The 18,781-nt window shown below is 58.4% G+C and overlaps 1 protein-coding gene across 1 annotated transcript; it reads left to right on the forward strand.

Moving 5' to 3' along the window:
* Positions 1 to 1,797: 1,797 nt before the first annotated feature.
* On the forward strand, positions 1,798 to 17,928 carry NAPA (NSF attachment protein alpha). Its single transcript, XM_006264946.4, has 11 exons — positions 1,798 to 1,985; positions 10,228 to 10,307; positions 10,784 to 10,900; positions 13,165 to 13,211; positions 13,571 to 13,648; positions 14,027 to 14,082; positions 14,598 to 14,682; positions 15,556 to 15,660; positions 16,115 to 16,183; positions 16,278 to 16,328; positions 16,666 to 17,928. Exons 1-11 carry the CDS (start codon positions 1,888 to 1,890, stop codon positions 16,765 to 16,767), a joined length of 888 nt encoding a protein of 295 aa, XP_006265008.1. The 5' UTR covers positions 1,798 to 1,887; the 3' UTR covers positions 16,768 to 17,928.
* The last annotated feature ends 853 nt before the right edge of the window (positions 17,929 to 18,781 follow it).

An 18,781-nucleotide genomic window follows, 5' to 3' on the forward strand; every position in this document is an offset into this window, starting at 1 on the left:
ACTCGCCTAGGGTCCGACCCCGTTCACGGCTGCTCGGACGCTCTTGGATAACACACGGTTTCCATCTTGGAAGACGCCCATCACCCTGGCCCTGCTGAAAACCGACCGAGGCGTATCGTAATACAGGTGTCTGCAATCTTGTTAGAAGACCGCTGGACGTCCTCATTCCACGCTTTAATTGCCCTTGGAGGGGACGAGCCCACGCGTGGCCCAACTGCAGAACGACCCGGCCCCTCCTTTAGGCCGTGTCACGCGCTTGTGCACATGCCGGTGGCGAGGGTGTTGTCATACGCTAATTGGGCGCGGACGTGAGCCGGCGCTGTTTTCCGGGGGCTGCTGTTCGGGAAAAGCAACGGATGCTGCCTTATCATGTCTGCACGTAACCCCCGTTAGTCCTAACGAAGGCAATTTAACATTGGAATTTGCAAGCTGCCAGGGCTGTCCATAGGGGTTTGGTGCCTTGAGGGTATTTGCTCTTATAGGGGAAGCCCCTATAGGGACTTCCTTGCCTAGAAGCCGAACGTCCTCTCCCCTTGCATACGGCCCTGTATAGCAGCTGTTCTGGATAGGAGCCTTGCTGTATAAGGGTAGGAGCCGAAGCCAACCCTGCCCTGTATAGGGACCCCCTATAGGGGCTTTTCCAGAGAGGAGCCCAAGGATACCCATACTGTACAGGTGTTTAGTTCCAGCAGACGCTAAGGATTCCCTCTTCGCTCCTGCCTCATATAGGGGCCTTTATAGGGGCTTTTCCAGACAGGAGCCTCGGTGGGTAGGGGCTTAGTTCCATAGGAGCCTAAGGATCCCCCCCCCACCGTGCCCCATATAGGAACCCCTATGGGGGCTTTCCCAGACAGGAGCCCAAGGATACCCTCGCGGTGTAGGGGTGTAGTTCCATAGGAGCCTGAGTCCCTCCTCAACCCTGCCACGTAGAGGGACCTATAGAGGGGCTTTTCCAGGCAGGGGCTCAGGGACCCCCCTACCGCACGGGGCCTTCGTTCCATAGGAGCCTCGGGACTTCTCCCCCAGCTCTGCCCCATATAGGGACCCTTCTAGGGGCTTTTACTCTATAGGTACCTAAGGCTCCCCTGCTGGATAGAGGGGCATCCGCCCTATAGGAGCTGCTGTTGGGGCCTCCTTGGCAGTACTGCCATACTTTATCTAAACCTATATAGATACAGGGCTATATCTATAACTATCTGTCCATATAGATATCTATCTCTATGCAGATATCTAGCTATCTAGATATAGATACATATGGATAGATACAGATATATTGATATGTATCTATATATAGATATACAATATATCTATATTGTATCTAAATATATCTAGAGACAGTATCTAGATATATTTTATTTTGTTATTTTTTATTTTTACTCTATATAGATAACAGTAAAAATAAAAGTACAAAATAAAAATATAAAAAAACTTTTAAAATGTCGAATTGAGATGTTATAAAAATATAAGACGAAATATAGGACTTGATAAACCATGTTTAAAAATTATAATAAAGTATACATTTGTTTTAAAAAGTATACTTTATATCTATTCCCCGCCCCCGAGCGCCTATAGCCTTGCACGCCCCCCCCCCCGTGGACATCACGTGACTGTCTCCAGACGCGCCGACTCACTTCCGCGTCACGTGAGGGAGGAGGGGGCGGGGTTTCCCCGACCACGTGCCGGCAATACAGCGTGCTCCCATCACGTGACGCCTCGCATCACTCCCGCCCCTTTCCCTGCTTGGTCACGTGACACAACCCCTCTTCCCTCCCTCTTCCGCAGAGTTCGTCCCGCCCCTTCCGGGTAGTGACGTGCACGGCCCCGCCCCCTCTCGCCGGCGTTGAGTGTCGCGGCCCGGCCCGATCCCGCTCCCGCGCCGCCGCCATCATGGACCCGGCCGGGAAGGAGAAGGAGGCGCTGCAGCTGCTGGCCGAGGCCGACAAGAAGGTCCGCGGCTCCCAGTCCTTCTTCGCGGGGCTCTTCGGGTGAGTGCGGGCGGGGGGTGGGGCCTAGCGCGAGGGGCGGGGCCTAGCGGCGGAGGGTGTGGCCTAGGGGGGCCAAATAGGGGGGCTGAGGGGTATGCAGTGGGGGTGGGGTGGTGAGATGGGGGGGCTGGGTTTGGGGGTGGGGCTTAGTTGCAGGGGGGCTGGGGGGGACCTAGCAGGTTTAGCAGGTTTTGGGGGGTAAAATGGGGGGGCTGAGGAGATGCTGGGGGGGCGGTGTTTAGACGGAGGGGCGGGGCTTAAGTTTGGGGGGGGCATTGGGGGCACTCGGGCCCAGCCCTAGACCTGCGGTGGGGGGGGCTGTCTTTGGGGTGAGGAAGATGGGGGGGGGCAGCTTGAGACATGATGTGGGGGAGGGGCCTAGTAGAAAAGGGGGTGGGGCCTAGCTGGAGGTCTGGGATCTTCGTGGGGGGGTCCCAGAGGCCCAGGCCTGGTGGGGGGGTGTTGTGGGGATGGGGGGGCTCAAGCTGGGAGGGTGGCAAGGGGGGGGTCGCAGGGGGCTGGGGGGGTGCAGGGACTGGGTCCGGGGATTGCTCGGGGGCAGGCTGGGAAGCTGGGTGTGTTGTGGGGGGGGAGGGGCATTGCTCCATGCAGCCTCGTGGGGGGGGGCAGGGGACAGACCCCCCCCCCCTCCACCTGCAGCCTCTGACCTTGCCTTGGGGTGACCAGCTCCCTCCCCAGCCTGGCAGGGGGGGCACGGTGTCACAGCGCTCGGCTCAGCTGGGGGGGCCTGGAGGGGCTGAGACCCCCCCCCCGCCCCCGAGCGAGGAGGGCAGGACTGGCCCAAAGAGGAAGCTTTAGCTGCAGCGCGTGCGGGGGCCTGGCCTCGTTGCTATTAGAGCAAACGTTTTGTGGCCCCCGCGGAGCTCGAGACTCGGGGTAACGATGGCTGGCAGCAAACCCCCGGGGTGCGGGCAGCCAGTTGGGCGCCTGCCTGCTAAATGGGAGACCGGCTCCGGCCGAGGGAGACCGTGGCGCGGCCGCAGATCAGCCCCGAGCTCGGGCAGCGAGTGCAAACGTGTGCAAACGTGAGGCCGACTCGGCAGGGCCCCAGGGTGGCGGCGCTGCCTTCGGGTCTGGGGCCTGCGCTTCCACAGGGAGGTCCGAGGCGGTGGGTGGGGGAGGTTGGATTTGGGGGGCAGGGTCGGGGAGACGCCGCTCGGCACAGCGTGCGCTGGGCAGGGCCGTGTGATTGCTCGCAGATAGCGGGGAGCTGATATTCATCGAGGCGCGTGGGGGGGTGATGACTAGGACGGAAAGAGGAGATGAACGGCGAGGACTGACGGCGAGATTTATCACTGCAGAAATACCTCCGCTCCCGACAGGCCTGACGCAGTCACGGGCGCGAGCTGTCCCGTAGCAAACGCCCCCCCGTCGTTTCCCCGGCCCGAAGGGGGAAGCCGACGTGCGCGGCGGTGGCGGTGGCGGTGGGGAGACCAGAGATAGTAAACAACCTCCATGGCTAAGTCATGCGGTTCTCCCCAGGGGGAGGGGAAAGCTGGCGGGCCGGTGGATTTAGTCCTGTCTCAGCCGCTGGGTGGAAGGGCAGCGGCCTTGCCGGAGGGCGAGGGGAGTGCGTGCAGTTGCAGTGACGAGGGATCTGTTATCTCAGACCAACATGGCTGTACAACAAGGAACACAAAATGCTAAAACTCATGGTTCGGAGGCGATACCTTTCATTAGACTGACTGGAAAAGAGCCAGAAAGTGACCTTCGTTTGCCAGCTGTTGGGCACATGCAGCCTTCTTTGGGCTGAGGGGGATTGAAAGATGGTCAAAGTCCCCTTGGGTAGAAAATAAACTACAGACATCCATCCACCTTCAGCTTCCTTTGTGCAAAATGAAGTTTATTTTCTACCTTAAGGGACTTTGACCATCTTTCATTTCCCCTCAAGAAATTACCTGTTACCGTCTTGAATTTCCCCTTGCAAAGAAATTACCTGTCTTTGCAAGCCCAAAAGCTGGCCAAGAAGGGTAATTTTTGGCTCTTTTCTGGTCAGTCTAATAAAAGGTATCACCTCTCAGCCAAGGTTTTAGCGTTTCTTATTCCTCATTGCGGTGGCTTTGTCCCTTGAGGATCGTGATGTTTTTCACTGGAGCCCCTTGATGCCAAGCGGGACTGGGGAGCTGACGTAGACTCGTCGAAGTTAGGGGCTGGAAGGGACCTCTCGAGATCATCGGGTCCAGGCCCCCTGCGCTCAGGTCGCCCAGCACACGTGAAAAGCTTTGGGAGGAGCGACCAGGGGGAGGCTGGGGCTGGCGTCTTGGGCAGGAGAGGGAGGAGGTGACTGCCGATGGGAAAAGGGGAGCCGCGCTCCCCAGAAGAGACTGTTCTTCCTCTGCCTTCCCAGGGTCTGTACCTGTGGCAAGCAGGAAGGCAGCTCAGCAGGCCAGTTCCTCTCGCATCCGACTGTAACCGCTAGGTCTGCAAACCCCGATCTTGTTCATAGCGTCTAGACGCAGCCAGCAAGACAGCTCCCTGGAGCTCTTCTCTTGCCAAACGTGCTCCCCCCCCCAAAGCATAAGAGCAGCAGCAGATTGCAGAAGAGACAGCAAATGACAAGCACGCAGCAGCTGCAGCTGAGATTTTGGTGGTGGGACCAGGAAGGTTCTTTAATTACTCTTGAGTTGAAAGAGAAGCGGGGGAAAACCCCCCACCCCCAAGGCATTTGTCAGTGCAGAGCCCTGTGAATTTGCGCTGCTTTCTCTTGGATGCTTTAAACGATGTTCCCCTTTTAAAAACCACCTTGAAGGTGTTTTTATCGACGCCGGTTTCCCTAGTGCTGCTTTTAGCGAGCATCCTAAATAAGTCGGCTGCTCTCAAAGAGAAGGGGGGGACCCCCCCCTGCACTCAAGGCATCTGTCAGTGCGGAGCCCTGTAGATTTGTGCTGCTTTATCTTGGATGCTTTTAAAATCTTCCCCTTTAAAACGCCTTCAAGGTGTTGTTTTTTTTTGTTTTTTTTTATCGATGCTGGCTTCCCTAGCGCTGCTTTTAGTGAGCATCCTAGATAAGTCGTCCGCTTTCAGCCTGCCTAAAACGAGCCGCCGGCACTGAACAGCTGATACCCCCACGCGAAAACGTTCAATCTTCTGTCTCCGTGGTGTCGTGCAGGCGCAGCTCCCCCACCCCCAAAATCTCACCAGGCTCGAAAGGCAGAGTGCTTAGATTGTACCCCGACGTAGTGGATGGAGCCCATCTTCTGCAGGCGGGACTTGGAAGCCGCCCCAGCGCCAGGCTTAGAAGCTCAGTCTGAATTTTGCTTTTCTCTGGAGAGGCTGTTGACAGCCTGTGGCGTTCGCAGGCAGCAGCGGGGCGGACTCCAGTACTTGCTGCTGGCTCTTGCTAAGCGCGAAAGTCAGCTCTGCCTAAAGCCAGCTGTGCCTCCGTCCAAAGAGGATGGGGCTGGACTGTTCTCGGTGGGGACAGATGACAGGATAAGGAGCAATGGGCTCCAGTTGCAGCAAGGGAAGCTGAGGTTGGATATTAGGAAGAATTTTCTCACGAGGAGGGTCGTGAAGCACTGGAGCGGGTTACCCAGAGAGGTGGTGGAAGCTCCATCCTTGGAGGCTTTTAAGACCTGACTCAACAAAGCCTTGGCTGGGATGATCTATTTGGGGACAGTCCTGCTTGGAGCAGGGGGTTGGACTAGATGTGACCTCCTGAGGGCCCTTCAACCCTCATTTTCTATGATTCTAAGTGACTTGCAACGATTCTTTGAAGACGGAGGGGATCAGGGAGACATACTGCCCTTCTCTTGTAGCTGGGAGCATCAAGTTTTCTGCAGAGGTTTTGGAAGCAGGCTGGCTCAGAAGCTGAAGGGAGGGCTATGGGATAGAGGCTGAACTTTGTCCTTCAGCTGCTGTGAGCAAATAGAAGGGCTTGTGAACTGCTTGGCCAGCTCGATGTCTCCCTCTGCGAGCTGTTTTGCAATGGAGGGAAAGCTGGGTCTTGGGCGCAGGCGCGAGGATATTTAAAACTGAAATTCAGGGCTGGTTGCAAATTGCTGCAGGCCGGTCTGCACCAGCCGGGACCATGGGCCAGACTTGACTCCAGGGTAAAGGTGAAATACCTCTGCAAGGAAGTGATTCTTCCCCTCTATTCAGCACTGGGAAGGCCACATCTGGGGTCCTCTGTCCAGTTTTGGGCCCCCCATGACAGAAAGGATGTGGACACATTGGAGAGAGTCCAATGGAGGGCCTCAAAAAATGGTTTTCATAGATTCATAGATGCTAGGGTCGGAAGGGACCTCAATAGATCATCGAGTCCAACCCCCTGCATAGGCAGGAAAGAGTGCTGGGTCTAGATGACCCCAGCTAGATACTCGTCTAAGCTCCTCTTGAAGACCCCCAGGGTAGGGGAGAGCACCACCTCCCTTGGGAGCCCGTTCCAAACCTTGGCCACTCGAACTGTGAAGTTCTTCCTAATGTCCAGTCTAAATCTGCTCTCTGCTAGCTTGTGGCCATTATTTCTTGTAACCCCCGGGGGCGCCTTGGTGAATAAATCCTCACCAATTCCCTTCTGTGCCCCCGTGATGAACTTATAGGCAGCCACAAGGTCGCCTCTCAACCTTCTCTTGCGGAGGCTGAAGAGGCCCAGGTTCTCTAGTCTCTCCTCGTAGGGCTTGGTCTGCAGGCCCTTGGCCATACGAGTTGCCCTTCTCTGGACCCTCTCCAGGTTATCCGCATCCCTCTTGAAGTGCGGCGCCCAGAATTGCACGCAGTACTCCAACTGCGGTCTGACCAGCGCCCGATAGAGGGGAAGTATCACCTCCTTGGATCTATTCGTCATGCATCTGCTGATGCACGATAAAGTGCCATTGGCTTTTCTGATGGCTTCGTCACACTGCCGGCTCATGTTCACCTTGGAGTCCACTAGGACTCCGAGATCCCTTTCCACCTCTGTGCCACCCAGCAGGTCATGCCCTAGGCTGTAGGTGTGCCGGACATTTTTCCTCCCTAGGTGCAGCACTTTGCATTTCTCCTTGTTGAACTGCATCCTGTTGTTTTCTGCCCACTTGTCCAACCTGCCCAGGTCTGCCTGCAGCTGTTCCCTGCCCTCCGGCGTGTCCACTTCTCCCCACAGCTTTGTGTCATCTGCAAACTTGGACAGAGTACACGTCACTCACTCGTCCAAGTCACTGATGAAGACATTAAAGAGTATCGGTCCAAGGACCGAGCCCTGCGGGACCCCACTGCCCACACCCTTCCAGGTCAAAACCAACCCATCCACCACGACTCTCTGGATGCGACCCTCCAGCCAATTTGCCACCCACCGGACTGTGCAGTCATCCACATCACAGCCTCTTAACTTGTTCACCAGTATGGGGTGGGATACCGTATCGAAGGCCTTCCTGAAGTCTAAGTATACGACATCCACCCCTCCTCCTGTGTCCAGGCGTTTCATAACCTGGTCATACAAAGAAACTAGATTGGTCAGGCACGATCTGCCCGCCACAAACCCGTGCTGGTTTCCCCTCAGCATAATTTGTCCTGCCGGGCTCTCGCAAATGTGAGCCTTGATAATTTTTTCAAAGACTTTGCCAAGGATGGAGGTGAGACTGACTGGCCTATAGATGCCCGGGTCCTCCTTCCTCCCCTTTTTGAAAATGGGGACCACGTTGGCCCTTTTCCAGTCCTCCAGGACTTGGCCCGTGCGCAACGAGCGTTTGAATATTCCCGCCAGTGGCTCTGCAATGATGTCGGCCAGTGCCTTCAGCACCCTCGGATGGAGCCCATCCGGGCCTGCCGACTTAACGGCATCCAGTTCTTCCAAGTGACTCTGCACCACCTCAGGATCAACGCATGGCAGTCTGGCGCCTTGCTGCTGCCTCTCTACAACCCCAGTGAGAGACTTGTCGTGCCCCTCGCTTAGGAATACTGAGGCAGAGAACTCATTGAGGAGTTCAGCCTTGTCCCCCCCTGTCCGTCACCAGTTGCTTCTGTCTATTTATCAGGGGTCCTATTCCTCCCTGGGCCTTCCTTTTACTCCCTATATATCTAGAAAACAATTTCTTGTTGTCTTTTACTTGGGTTGCCATCCTCAGCTCCATGGTAGCTTTGGCCCATCTAACTGCCTCCCTACAAGCGCGAGCAGAGGAGGTATATTCGTCTTCGGTGATCTCTCCCTGTTTCCACTTTTTATGTGCCCCCCTTTTGGCCCGTAGGCTGCCCTGGATTTCTCTGGTCAGCCAAGGAAGCCTCCTGGCCCTATTCCCTCTTTTTCCTCGCGTCGGGATCATCTTGCTTTGTGCCCGAAGGATCGTTTCCTTAAGGCACAGCCACCCTTCTTGGGCTCCCATCCCTTCAAAACTCCTACTCTGCAGTGCGTCCTTGACTAATCGCCTGAGTGCATTGAGATCAGCTTTCCTAAAGTCTAGCACTTTCACCCTACTAGTTACCTTACCCACTCGCCGTCTTCTGTTGAATTCTATTATAAGGTGATCACTGTTCCCCAAATGGCTACCGATCTGGAGGTCCCCTATCATGTCATCTCCCGTTGCCAATACCAGATCCAGTATTGCATTCCCCCTAGTGGGACCGTGCACCTCCTGTGTCAGGTGGAGGTCCTGTACACCGGATAGGAACCTGCGTGAACGGTGGGACTTTGCTGTCTGCGTCTCCCAGCAGATGTCCGGGTAGTTTAGGTCCCCCATGACTATCGCCTCTTTAGCTTTTATGGTCTCCGAGAGTTGCCTCAGGAGCCCCGCATCTAGTTCTTCCCCTTGGTGTGGGGGTCTGTAGCAGACTCCTACCACCAAATCCCTTTCTCCTTGCCCCCCATGTAGCCTAACCCACAATCCTTCTACTTCTACTGGTTTGGGGGCTGTGGGACAGGACTGGTGAAGAGAGGCTGAAGGAACTGGGCGTAATTAGTCTGCAAAAGAGAAGGTTGAGGGGGGATTTGGTAGCAGCCTTCACCTCCTTGCAGGGGGGCTGCAAAGAGGGTGGAGCTGGACTGTCCTCAGTGGGGGCAGATGGCAGAACAAGGAGCAATGGGCTCAAGCTGCAGCAAGGGAAGTTGAGGTGGGATATTAGGAAAATCTTTCTCACTGGGAGGGTGGTGAAGCACCAGAGAGGTGGTGGAGTCTCCATCCTTGGAGGTTTTGAAGACCCGGGTAGACAAAGCCTTGACTGGGATGATGGAGTTGGCACTGGTCCTGCTTTGGAGTAGATGTGACCTGAGGTCCCTTCAACCCGCATGTTTGACTATTCTATGACCCTTGTCTCATGCGTGTGCCTCGCGTGGGGTGCGAGCCATGGTACTTGGTTCTGAGCCTTTGCCTTGTGCTGTGACCTCGGGTCACTTGTCCTCCTGCCTTTCACCCTCTTCGAAGAGGAGCTGAGGGGGGGGACAGGCTCACCCACCCGACAGAGCTTCCGTGGTGCCATCGAGTCCTTTGAGGCTTTCAGATGAGAGAGGGGATAGGAGTGGTCTTTCCGTCCCCCTCTGCTCCCACCTCTCACTCCCCTGCTGCCCCTCTGACTGCAGGTTTCTGCAGCCCGGGTGGGGAAAGCAGTGAGACATGCTTGATCTCCCAGTGGTTAAACACCCATACCCCAGCACTCTTGGGCATCCAGGGGTTTCAGTAAGGTCAGTAGGTGAAGGTCCTGGTTAGCAGGTCTAACCACCCCTGGGTTATTTTAATGACCTTATTTTTAATGAGTGAACTCTGCCCTAGCTTTGCGCCTGCCCCCAAGCTGATGGGCAGCTCTTCTAGCTACCTCATGCCAGCACCTGCTCAGCTTGATTTCCCGCAGAGAGCAGGCAGAGGTGATCCCCTCGAGGCCCAGGCTCCCCCCACATGGTCGACCCCAGTTTGCTTGGTTTTAAATGGGATTGCATCCATGGAGCTTTGGCCTGGCGTACCTCTCAAGTCTTGATGGAACAGATCAGAAGGGGCTGGGAGTGACGCAGGCACGTGGCACTTTGCAGAGCCTGTGGGTGGGGTTTTGAGTGACCCTGGGGCTTGCCTTCATCACCCTGCAGATAAAGGGGTCTTACTCAGGCTCCTCTGTTCTGGGGGAGGGAGTGACTCGTGGCTGAATGTGTGGAGTGGTGGGTTTTCCAAGACGGGAGACCTTAGAGGGGGACTGTGAAATTGGTGCCTCTGGCAAGGCTTCTCTGGCCAGCATCATGGCAAAGTTGCTGTTGTGCCTGAGGCCTGGGCAGCAGCTTGAGCCCGCCCAGCGCAACGTGTGACATGGTGCCCGGTTCCCTCCACAGGGGCTCCTCCAGGATAGAAGAAGCATGCGACATCTATGCCCGTGCAGCCAATATGTTCAAAATGGCCAAGAACTGGAGCGGTATGTGTGTGGGCGGCTGCCTGCTGCCCTCTTTCCACCCCCCCTTGCCTTGCACTGGGTTTGGAGCCGATGCTTCGCCCCACACCCGTGTCATCCTCTGAGGACAGCAGAGCTCTTGGTTCTGCCTTGCCAGGCCAGGCTGGGGGCGTCGAGGGCAGAAACCACAGCCAGAATGGAGGTGTAGGGTAGGGGCTGGGCAGTACCAGGACCTGACTTATCTTTGCCTGGCACCTGTAGCCCCAGCTGAAGTCAATGAGAGCTGGGAGATGGGCTCAGGGACGGTCAGTGGGAATGAGCCCCCAGCCTCTTCCACAGGAAGAGATTTGCCTCCCTTGGGTCCTGCCCTGTCCATTCCCCCATGGCAGGAGGGGAGGGGTTGTCTGGGCCCAGGTCAGAGGTGGCTGTGGCACTACCAAGTCCCCGGAGCTCAGGCCCAAGAGGGGGGCTGCTCACCATCCCCACTTGCCCCCCTCTAGCCGCTGGGAATGCCTTCTGCCAGGCCGCCCAGCTCCACCTGCAGCTGCAGAGCAAGCACGACGCGGCCGCCAACTTCGTGGACGCTGGCAACGCCTTCAAGAAGGCTGACCCCCAAGGTAAGATGCTGCTGCATGTGCTCTCCCAGGGCTCTGGGTGCCCAGGAGATACTGTTGTCCCCGCTGGAGTGGGGAAAGGAGCCCAGACTCCTGGGTCCTGGAGGTCCAAAGCACCTCGCCTCCCTTCACTTCCTTGGGGAAACATCTCCTTCTGTCTGGACCCCTTAGTCATCAAGGGAGGCAGTTGCCTGCCAGTGCTGCAGGCCTTGCTCAGTCACCAGGCCCAGATAGCAGTGACCCCGGAGGCTGGTATGCCTATAGGGTGGCAGGCCGACACATGGCTCTGTGGGGACACCCGTAGAACCTGTCTGCGCTGTTGCATCAGTGGCCATGGCCTAGAGGAAGCCTGTCCCGGACCACGTGACATGCGTGAATCACCTGTTGCTTTGTGTAATCTGTCTGAATGTCGTAAGGCTGGCCTGCTTCCCCGGCCCCTTCTCAGGCAGCTTGCAGCAGGTCTGGCTGGTCAGCGGCCAGCTGGCAGTCTGTGCCAAAGTCAGTGTTGGGCAGTGGCGGGTGTGGGGGGGGGGTGGATTAGCTGGCTGGGCTGTGGTGCCTGACGGCTCTGATCCCAGCTTGTCAGCGAGGGCTGTGTTCTCTGTCCTACATGGGCACGCAGATGGCGAAACACAGAACAGGAAGGATGATGGCAAAACTCTCCTGGTTTAGACACGCATGCACACATGCGAGCGCTGGGATCCCAAAGGCCATGAACAGTTCTGTGCTCTGGCCAGCAATGGCAAATTGCTGCTAGCACTGAGTGCAGCAGTGTCGGCTGGAGGGGACTGACCTGAGGCCGAAGGGGAGAAAAGCCCCCTGTTAGATTCATGGGGGACTAATCGTGCACAATTGCATAGGGGAGAGACTTGGAGGATCCTTGGGGAGGTCTTGCTGTAGAGGAAGGCGCCAGGACTCTGGAGGGCAGGGTGGGATCTGGGCCCCTTCTCCTTGTCTCCGAACCACCCCACGCAGCTGAGGTCCCTTCCCTCAGCTGTGCGCACAGCACCAAGGCTGCTGCGTTGGTGGGGAGGAGGTGTTCCCCCGGCAGTGAGCGCGGCTGGGCGAAGCCTGCAGAGATAATGCGGCTGCCCAGGGAGAAAACAGGCTAAATCCTGGGGGATTTACTTTAATCTGTGGGATTTGTGGCCTGATGAGCTGGCCGGTGGAGAGCAGCTGACGTTTGCTTTGCCGGCAGCAGTCTGGAGGCACGGGGTGGGGGTGGGAAGATTGCGGCTGGCCCAGTGGCTTAGTGCATCTGCCTTCTCTTACCTGTGGGTTCTTTCGCAATCTTCCCTGCTCCCTCCTGGTCTCCTCGGAGGGGTGGTCGTAAGGAAGCCGGTTTTGTTCGGTAACCACCTTGCCAGCTCCGTGAGAGGGAGCGCAAGGGAAGGAACGTGGCAGTGTCTTGGAGCTGCTGGGCAGGTCCAGCCTGACAGCCTCCAAGCTGGGCAGCGGCTCCGCTCTCCAGCACCCACGGCTGTCAGCCCTGGGTGTGGAAAGGCATGTGGGATCATCTGTAAGGCTTCAGATAGCCCCCAGGTGAGGCCACATTGCTCGGCTCCATCAGCCCCAGCTCCCCACCACTGCAAACCCCATTGCTACGGGGTGCGGGGCAGGAAGGGCCTCGGGGTGGAACAGGGGCCGTTGCCGTGATGAAGCTGATACACAAACGCTAGGGAAGCAGACAGGCCCTTTGAATACGAAGGATGGACCGACCAGTGGTCACTGCTGGCTTTTGTGCACTGATGCCTGGGCTCACGGCACGGTGGGTTCTGTTCACGGATGCCAAGGCCGGAAGGGGCCAGCTTGTCTCTTTAGTCCGAGGTGGGGAATCTCCCTGGGACTCAGCAGGCAGCCCCCACCCGGGCTGATCGAGGCACAGATCTGAGTGGGCTGTGTGCTCCCGGTCTCTCCTCCCCCGACCGCCACTACCTTCCTGGCTTCCGCAGCAGCTGCTGCCTGCTCCCCCTGGCAAGTCTGAGAGTTGGGAGCAGCCAGAAAAATCTGCCTCTTGAAGCTTGGCATTTCAGGCGCCGCAAAACACCGCCCACGTCGGGAGGGTGCCGCTGAGACCAGCTCCTCCAGAAGCTGCTGCTTCCTACTCAGTCTCCCTGTCCCTAAGAGCTGGTGGGGGGCCTGTGTTTTGAGCTACCTGGCAGGGCAATCTCGGTGGCTGGTCCTTTGGGACCTGGTTTCATCCCTTGCTTGGGGTGGGGGGATGGCAGGCGCCCCCCCATGCTCAGCCTTTCCATTCCTCCCTACAGAGGCCATTAACTGCCTGATCAGAGCCATCGAGATCTACACGGACATGGTGAGCCTGCCTCTTCCCCCGTCTGAGGGTGGGATGGGGTCTCTTCTGACCCCAGGGGTGTTGTTCTGTTAGGGGCTTGGCCTGCCACTGCCCCAGCTCCTGTGACTCGTGGGGGTCCTGGACACTTGAGGGACTGGTGGGGGGTTGCATAGCCTCTGGGTGACAGCTTCGGGCCAAGTGGCCTCTGGATCTGCCTCTGCCAACCAGCACGGGCACCGTGGCAGGCAGCGCTGGCAGCTGTGAGAGGGGGTTGAATCTGACCCGAAACCTTGGGGGCACCTGGGGCAGCTCCCAGGAGACAGCAGCTGAGTGAAGAGAAGAGCCCCAGGGAGATGTATTGATTGTCCATCTGTGCCCAGGGCCGGTTCACCATTGCCGCCAAGCACCACATAACCATCGCAGAGATCTACGAGACAGAGCTGGTGGACATCGAGAAGGTGAGCCGGGGCGGTGGAGACCACTGCAGATGTCCTGGCCAGTGCCTGGGTGAACTCACTGCTTCCTTTGAAGAGTGTGGGCAGCTCCTGTGGGAGCCTCCATTGCAGGCGTGTGGCTGGTAGCACCTGGCTAGTCCTGCCTTGGTTCATTCCCTGCTGCCCCCGCAAAGCTGGGGGGTTCCCCTGGCCTTGTCTCTGTGGGGCAGCGCTGGGGATAGTGTTCGGGCGCCAGCCTGGCAGATAGCTGCAGGGGCAGGCTGCCTGTGCCCATGCTGCTGGAGCAGGTGGGCTGAGATTCTCTGCCCAGTGCTGTCCTGGATGCCATCCCCTAGGTGCAGCCTGTGTTCCCAGCACTCACGGCCTTTACCTTCCTCCTAGGCCATCGCACACTATGAACAGGCTGCCGACTATTACAAGGGGGAGGAATCCAACAGGTAAGACCAGCTTCATGTGTGTCTGTGAGCGGGGAACTGTGCCCTACAAGCATATGGGCCTGTGGTCATGCTGAGGGTGGGTCTAGGACTGCATGGGGCAGCCTCTGTTGCTTTGGAGAGAGAGTAATTTGCACACCCCTTCCGCCACCCTGCTATGCTCTGAGATTGGCATCACAGCTGTGCCTGTGCCCATGTAGCCACCTAGGAGCCTGGGAGCTCGGGTGATTGCTCACAGCGCTCTGGCTGCCGCTCCCAGGGGAGCGGAGGAGGCTGCTTCCCCCCCACTCAGGTGTGTAGCTGGGCCCTTGCAGAGCTGCGGGAAAGACTCTGGGAACCAGCTGTGTCTCGGCTAGAGCAGGGTCCTTGGGCTTTCCTTCAAGTCAGGGAGGGGGAGCAAGACGTCATACAGCCATCAGGTGGGTGGGGGGTGCTGCAGGCAGCACTGTCTGTGCCCTAGGTGCTCCCAGCTCATTCCCAGCCCCTGAGCCTGTGTCTTCCCACCTCTCTCCCTGCAGCTCTGCTAACAAGTGTCTGCTGAAGGTGGCCACGTACGCGGCACAGCTGGAGCAGTATCAGAAAGCCATTGAAATCTATGAGCAGGTCCGTGCTGGGGCCAGCTTCCCCCTTCCCCTTAGCCCTGGGGAGAGTCTGTGAGGCTGGAGCTACCGAGAGCTCCCTGCTGCCCTGTCCGTGGGTGGCAATGGCCTTGTCTCCCTGCAGGGCAGGGTCGGGGGGGGGGCTTGAGCAGCAGTCACAAGAGCTGCTATAGACGGGGTCAGACCCTAGGTCCATCCTGCCCAGTTCCTGGTGTCCTAGGGCAGCAGAGAGTGGCACTGGAAGGGAGTGTCAGGGTCTGAGCAGGGTTTTCACCTGTTCCTCTCCCTCTCACAGCCGTCGGGGTCCAGGACATTGCAACCCCAAGGCCGTGCCCCGTGCTCCTGCACTCTGCAGCCCCCGATGATGCCCCTTTCTCCCCAGCCCCTGGGTGGATCTGACTGAACTCTCTGCTCCCCCAGCGTCCAGTGCCCACAAGCTCCCCCCTTTCACCCCATGCGGGAGGGAAATGGCCATCCTGGTGTCGGTGTTACACTGCCGGCCTGCTCGTTTCGTGCTGGGACCCCTTGTTCTCGTCTAGCGAGAAATGGCCAGGAATCGATCCCCTGGGACTGCCTGTTTCCCATCCTCCCCACCCTTCCTTAGTACGATGTAAACCCTTGTCCTGTCCCCCCTCCAGCACCTCTCTCCTAATCCGACCAGGTCTGGCCTCACCAGTCTCCTCCCATAGCACCGATCCCCCTCGCTGCCCTTCTCTGCACCTTCAGCTCTTCCCTATCCCTTTGGAGGTGCAGGGACCAGAGCTGGTTGCAGCATTAGAGCTGTGAACGCACCGTGAATAGAGGGTGGAGCAGGGGCGATGTTTGCGCAGTCGTTCCCTGGTAGGACTCTAACCCTTGTCCCTTCCTCCCGTCTCAGGTGGGCACCAGCGCGATGGACAGCCCCCTGCTGAAATACAGCGCCAAGGACTACTTCTTCAAGGCTGCCCTCTGCCACTTCTGCATCGACATGCTCAATGCCAAGGTCGACCTGCCTCTGTGCTCCCTCGTGCCGGGAGCGGGGTGGGCACAAAGCCGATGCCCATGGGGGCCCAGCCCCTAGTGTGAGCATAACTGCTCTGGCCGGGCTGGCACAGGGTACTCAGTCTGGGACTCTCAGATAAGCAGTGAGGCTTCCCCATCTTTCCTCAAAGAAAGGGCATCTTTGTCACCTTCTCACCTGGAGCTGTGTGGGGTAGCGGTCTGTGTTTGTCCCCTGCCAGGCTCTGCAGGGAGTCTCGCTCTGCTGCATAGTGCCCCTGGTGCCTCTGTGTAGCCGAATCAAAGGGGAAAGGAGCCAGGGGGGAGCAGTCTCCTCCCCCACCCATCCCAGGGTAGCGGGGTCCTCGGCCCTGGGGAAATGCCCCCGTTGCCCTGCAGATCCCAGAGCCAATGCAGCCTGGCTCCCCTCGGCTCTCACCTGCCCTCTCTGCTTGCAGTTGGCCATGCAGAAGTATGAGGAGATGTTCCCGGCCTTCACGGACTCTCGGGAGTGCAAGCTGGTCAAAGTGAGTGGCTCAGGGGACTGGGTCAGGGTGGTGGGGGGGGTCACCTCGGAGTTGGAGCAGACCTCGAGCTCGTGGCGCTCTCCTCTCCCTGCAGAAGCTGCTGGACGCCCATGAAGAACAGAGCATCGACAATTACACTGACGCGGTGAGTGAGGATGGGACCTGGGGCGCAGTCCTGCTGGCTTCAACACCCCAGAGGGGGGTGCTGGCCCCCTCCTTACCCGGCCAGTGCATCTGCCTGAGAATTGGTGCAGAAAGCTGTTTTAACCCAGCCCTTTTACCTAGTGGCTCTCCCCACAACCCCAATCCAACTATAGCAGAGGTGGGTGTCACTGTCGTCCGTTTTACAGCTAGGAAAACCAAGGCAAGCGTCGCCCCAGCCCTGTCTTCTGCCTCATGCTCTCCTGGAATGAATGGCCTGCACTGAGTGTCCCCCCCGCTATCCCGCCTGCTCTCACTGCCCCCTTCTTTCCCCTCCCCAGGTAAAGGAGTACGACTCCATCTCGCGGCTGGACCAGTGGCTCACGACCATGCTGCTTCGCGTTAAGAAGACCATCCAGGGCGAGGAGGAGGACCTGCGCTAGGCCCCAGCCCTCCACGGCAGAGCTGTGCACGGATGGGGAGGGTGGGATGTGGTGGGCGGGGGGTGGGCAGTGGACTGGAACAATGTATATTTAATCCCTTTCACCCCCCACCCTGCACCCAAAGAGCACCCCGTGGCACCAGCTGCGTCCTCTTGGGACCCCTTTGCTCTCTCCGGAGCTCCCTCCCGGCTGTACATGATTCTTCCTACCCCCCTCCTCTATTTAATGATGTAATATATTCCCTAGAGCTGCCCCTGCTCATGCTGGCTTTGACAGACACCCCGCAACCTGCCACTCTGGGGAGGGGAGGCCTGGGCCATGCCCTGTCCCTGTGCTGTCCACACCCAGGGTTTGGACTCTCTTTTTTTTCCCACCCCCCAAACCAGAGCAGGGCAGGGCTCCCTGCGTGCCCTGCAGGGCCGTGGCTGTGCTAGGCTAGGCCGCCTCCCAGCCGAGGCAGGCACACGGGGAAGACGGTCTCTGCTACCCTCCCCTTACCCCGCCAATGCGCTCTTTCCCGGCCCTCTGGTCTCCGGCAGGGCCAGCCCATGTTGGTGCCCCTCTCCCCTGCCTTTTTGAAGAGCTGAAAAACCTCATGTCCAGGATCTCCGCTGTCCCCCATCGCTGCTGGGAGACCCTTTGCTACGTCCCTGGGTCGCAGCTCCCTTCCTCCCTAACCCCCTGAGTGCAAGCAAGCTGCATACGCTGGCTCGAGGAAACATTTCTCCCTTTCCACGTGGCTACAGCCAGCTCCAGGGATGTGGGTCACATGGAGCCCACCCCCGGGACTGGGAGATCCTCCCCCTCCGGCCTGGGCAGCCGACATAGCACTCAGCATCCACTGTGGTCGTGACCCATTGCCTGGTTCAATCCCTTCTCCTTCCATTCAGAGTAGGTAGCAGACAGGAGGCGGCCGAGCCGGGAGCACCGTGGGCTGGGAGCTCGGGATCGTACGTACGGTGCCTGTCGGTGTGGAAGGTTTTGTTCCCAGGGGTGGGATGCCGGCGCGTGCCCCGCGGTCGCTCCCAGCCTTGCGCCCCGTGTCAGGCAAACTCAGTGGGATGGGGACGGGGCTCCTGTTGCATGTTTTACCGTCACCCCCTCTTGCTGACTGTAGTAATTGCAAAGGAAAACAAATAAACCCTGCATGAGCAGAACAAAGCTGTGGCCCCGGGGGGGTTTCTGATGCACGTCTCTCCCCTTCCCCACAGTTGTGGCTCTAGCCCTCCATTCAAACCGCCGCGGTTTGCCAAATGTGCTCCCCTGCGGGCACTCATCTGTTCGCCCTCCTTGGCTGGCACCAGGTTCCCCCTCTCCCTGCAGAGGACTTGGATTGCTCTCTGGCCCCTGTAGCGCTGCCCAAATTAACCAGCTTCTAATTGCAGCTGCCTCTGAGTCACGGCAGGGCCGTGTTTGACGTGGGGCTGGGGGTGAGAGGCACGAAGGCGGTGGAGCAGAGCCCTCTCCCCTTCACGTCTGAGTCACCGTGTTGGGAAAGGTCAGATCCTGGTGCCTCTGTGAGTAGAGGTATAGGATTGTAGAAAAGAGCTGGAAGGGTCTCCAGCCCCTACCAGCCCCACGTCCTGCCGGCGAGGGATGAGCCTGCCTCGGACAAGACCCTTCCCGGGTCAACGAACCCGTAGCCCGTCTGTGCGTCTGTCTGCCCTGCTCCTGGTCCAGGCAGAGATGAACCTGTCCTGAGCGGGGAGCTGGACGAGAGGTGATCTCACGAAGTCCCTTCGCAGCTGGAAACGCGAGTTCACTGCGCCAGGGGCTGGTTCTCTGCTTTGACCTTGGGCAGGGTGAAACGGCCCCTCTGCCGCTCCAGCTGCCTGGGCACGTGTCCGGCAGCCCACATGGTGGGTGGGAGGCAGCCCCGGGCTCTGAGACTCGGTGGTTTTTATAAGCCGATGCTTCCCTCGGTGGTCCTTGACCCTTGTGGGTGCGTGGAGCCCCTTGTTAGACTCGAGGTGCCCCTGGGCGAATGCCAGCTGTTGGTTTTTTCACTACCAAT

The sequence above is a fragment of the Alligator mississippiensis genome, chromosome 15 (assembly GCF_030867095.1).
Source record: "Alligator mississippiensis isolate rAllMis1 chromosome 15, rAllMis1, whole genome shotgun sequence".
In the NCBI taxonomy this organism is placed as follows: domain Eukaryota; kingdom Metazoa; phylum Chordata; order Crocodylia; family Alligatoridae; genus Alligator; species Alligator mississippiensis.

Coding starts and splice junctions, on each gene's coding strand:
- NAPA (XM_006264946.4), top strand. CDS start 1,888: ATGGACCCGGCCGGGAAGGAGAAGGAGGCGCTGCAGCTGCTGGCCGAG. Junction 10,901..13,164: donor CAAGAAGGCTGACCCCCAAG/GTAAGATGCTGC, acceptor TCCTCCCTACAG/AGGCCATTAACTGCCTGATC. Junction 14,083..14,597: donor AAGGGGGAGGAATCCAACAG/GTAAGACCAGCT, acceptor CTCTCCCTGCAG/CTCTGCTAACAAGTGTCTGC.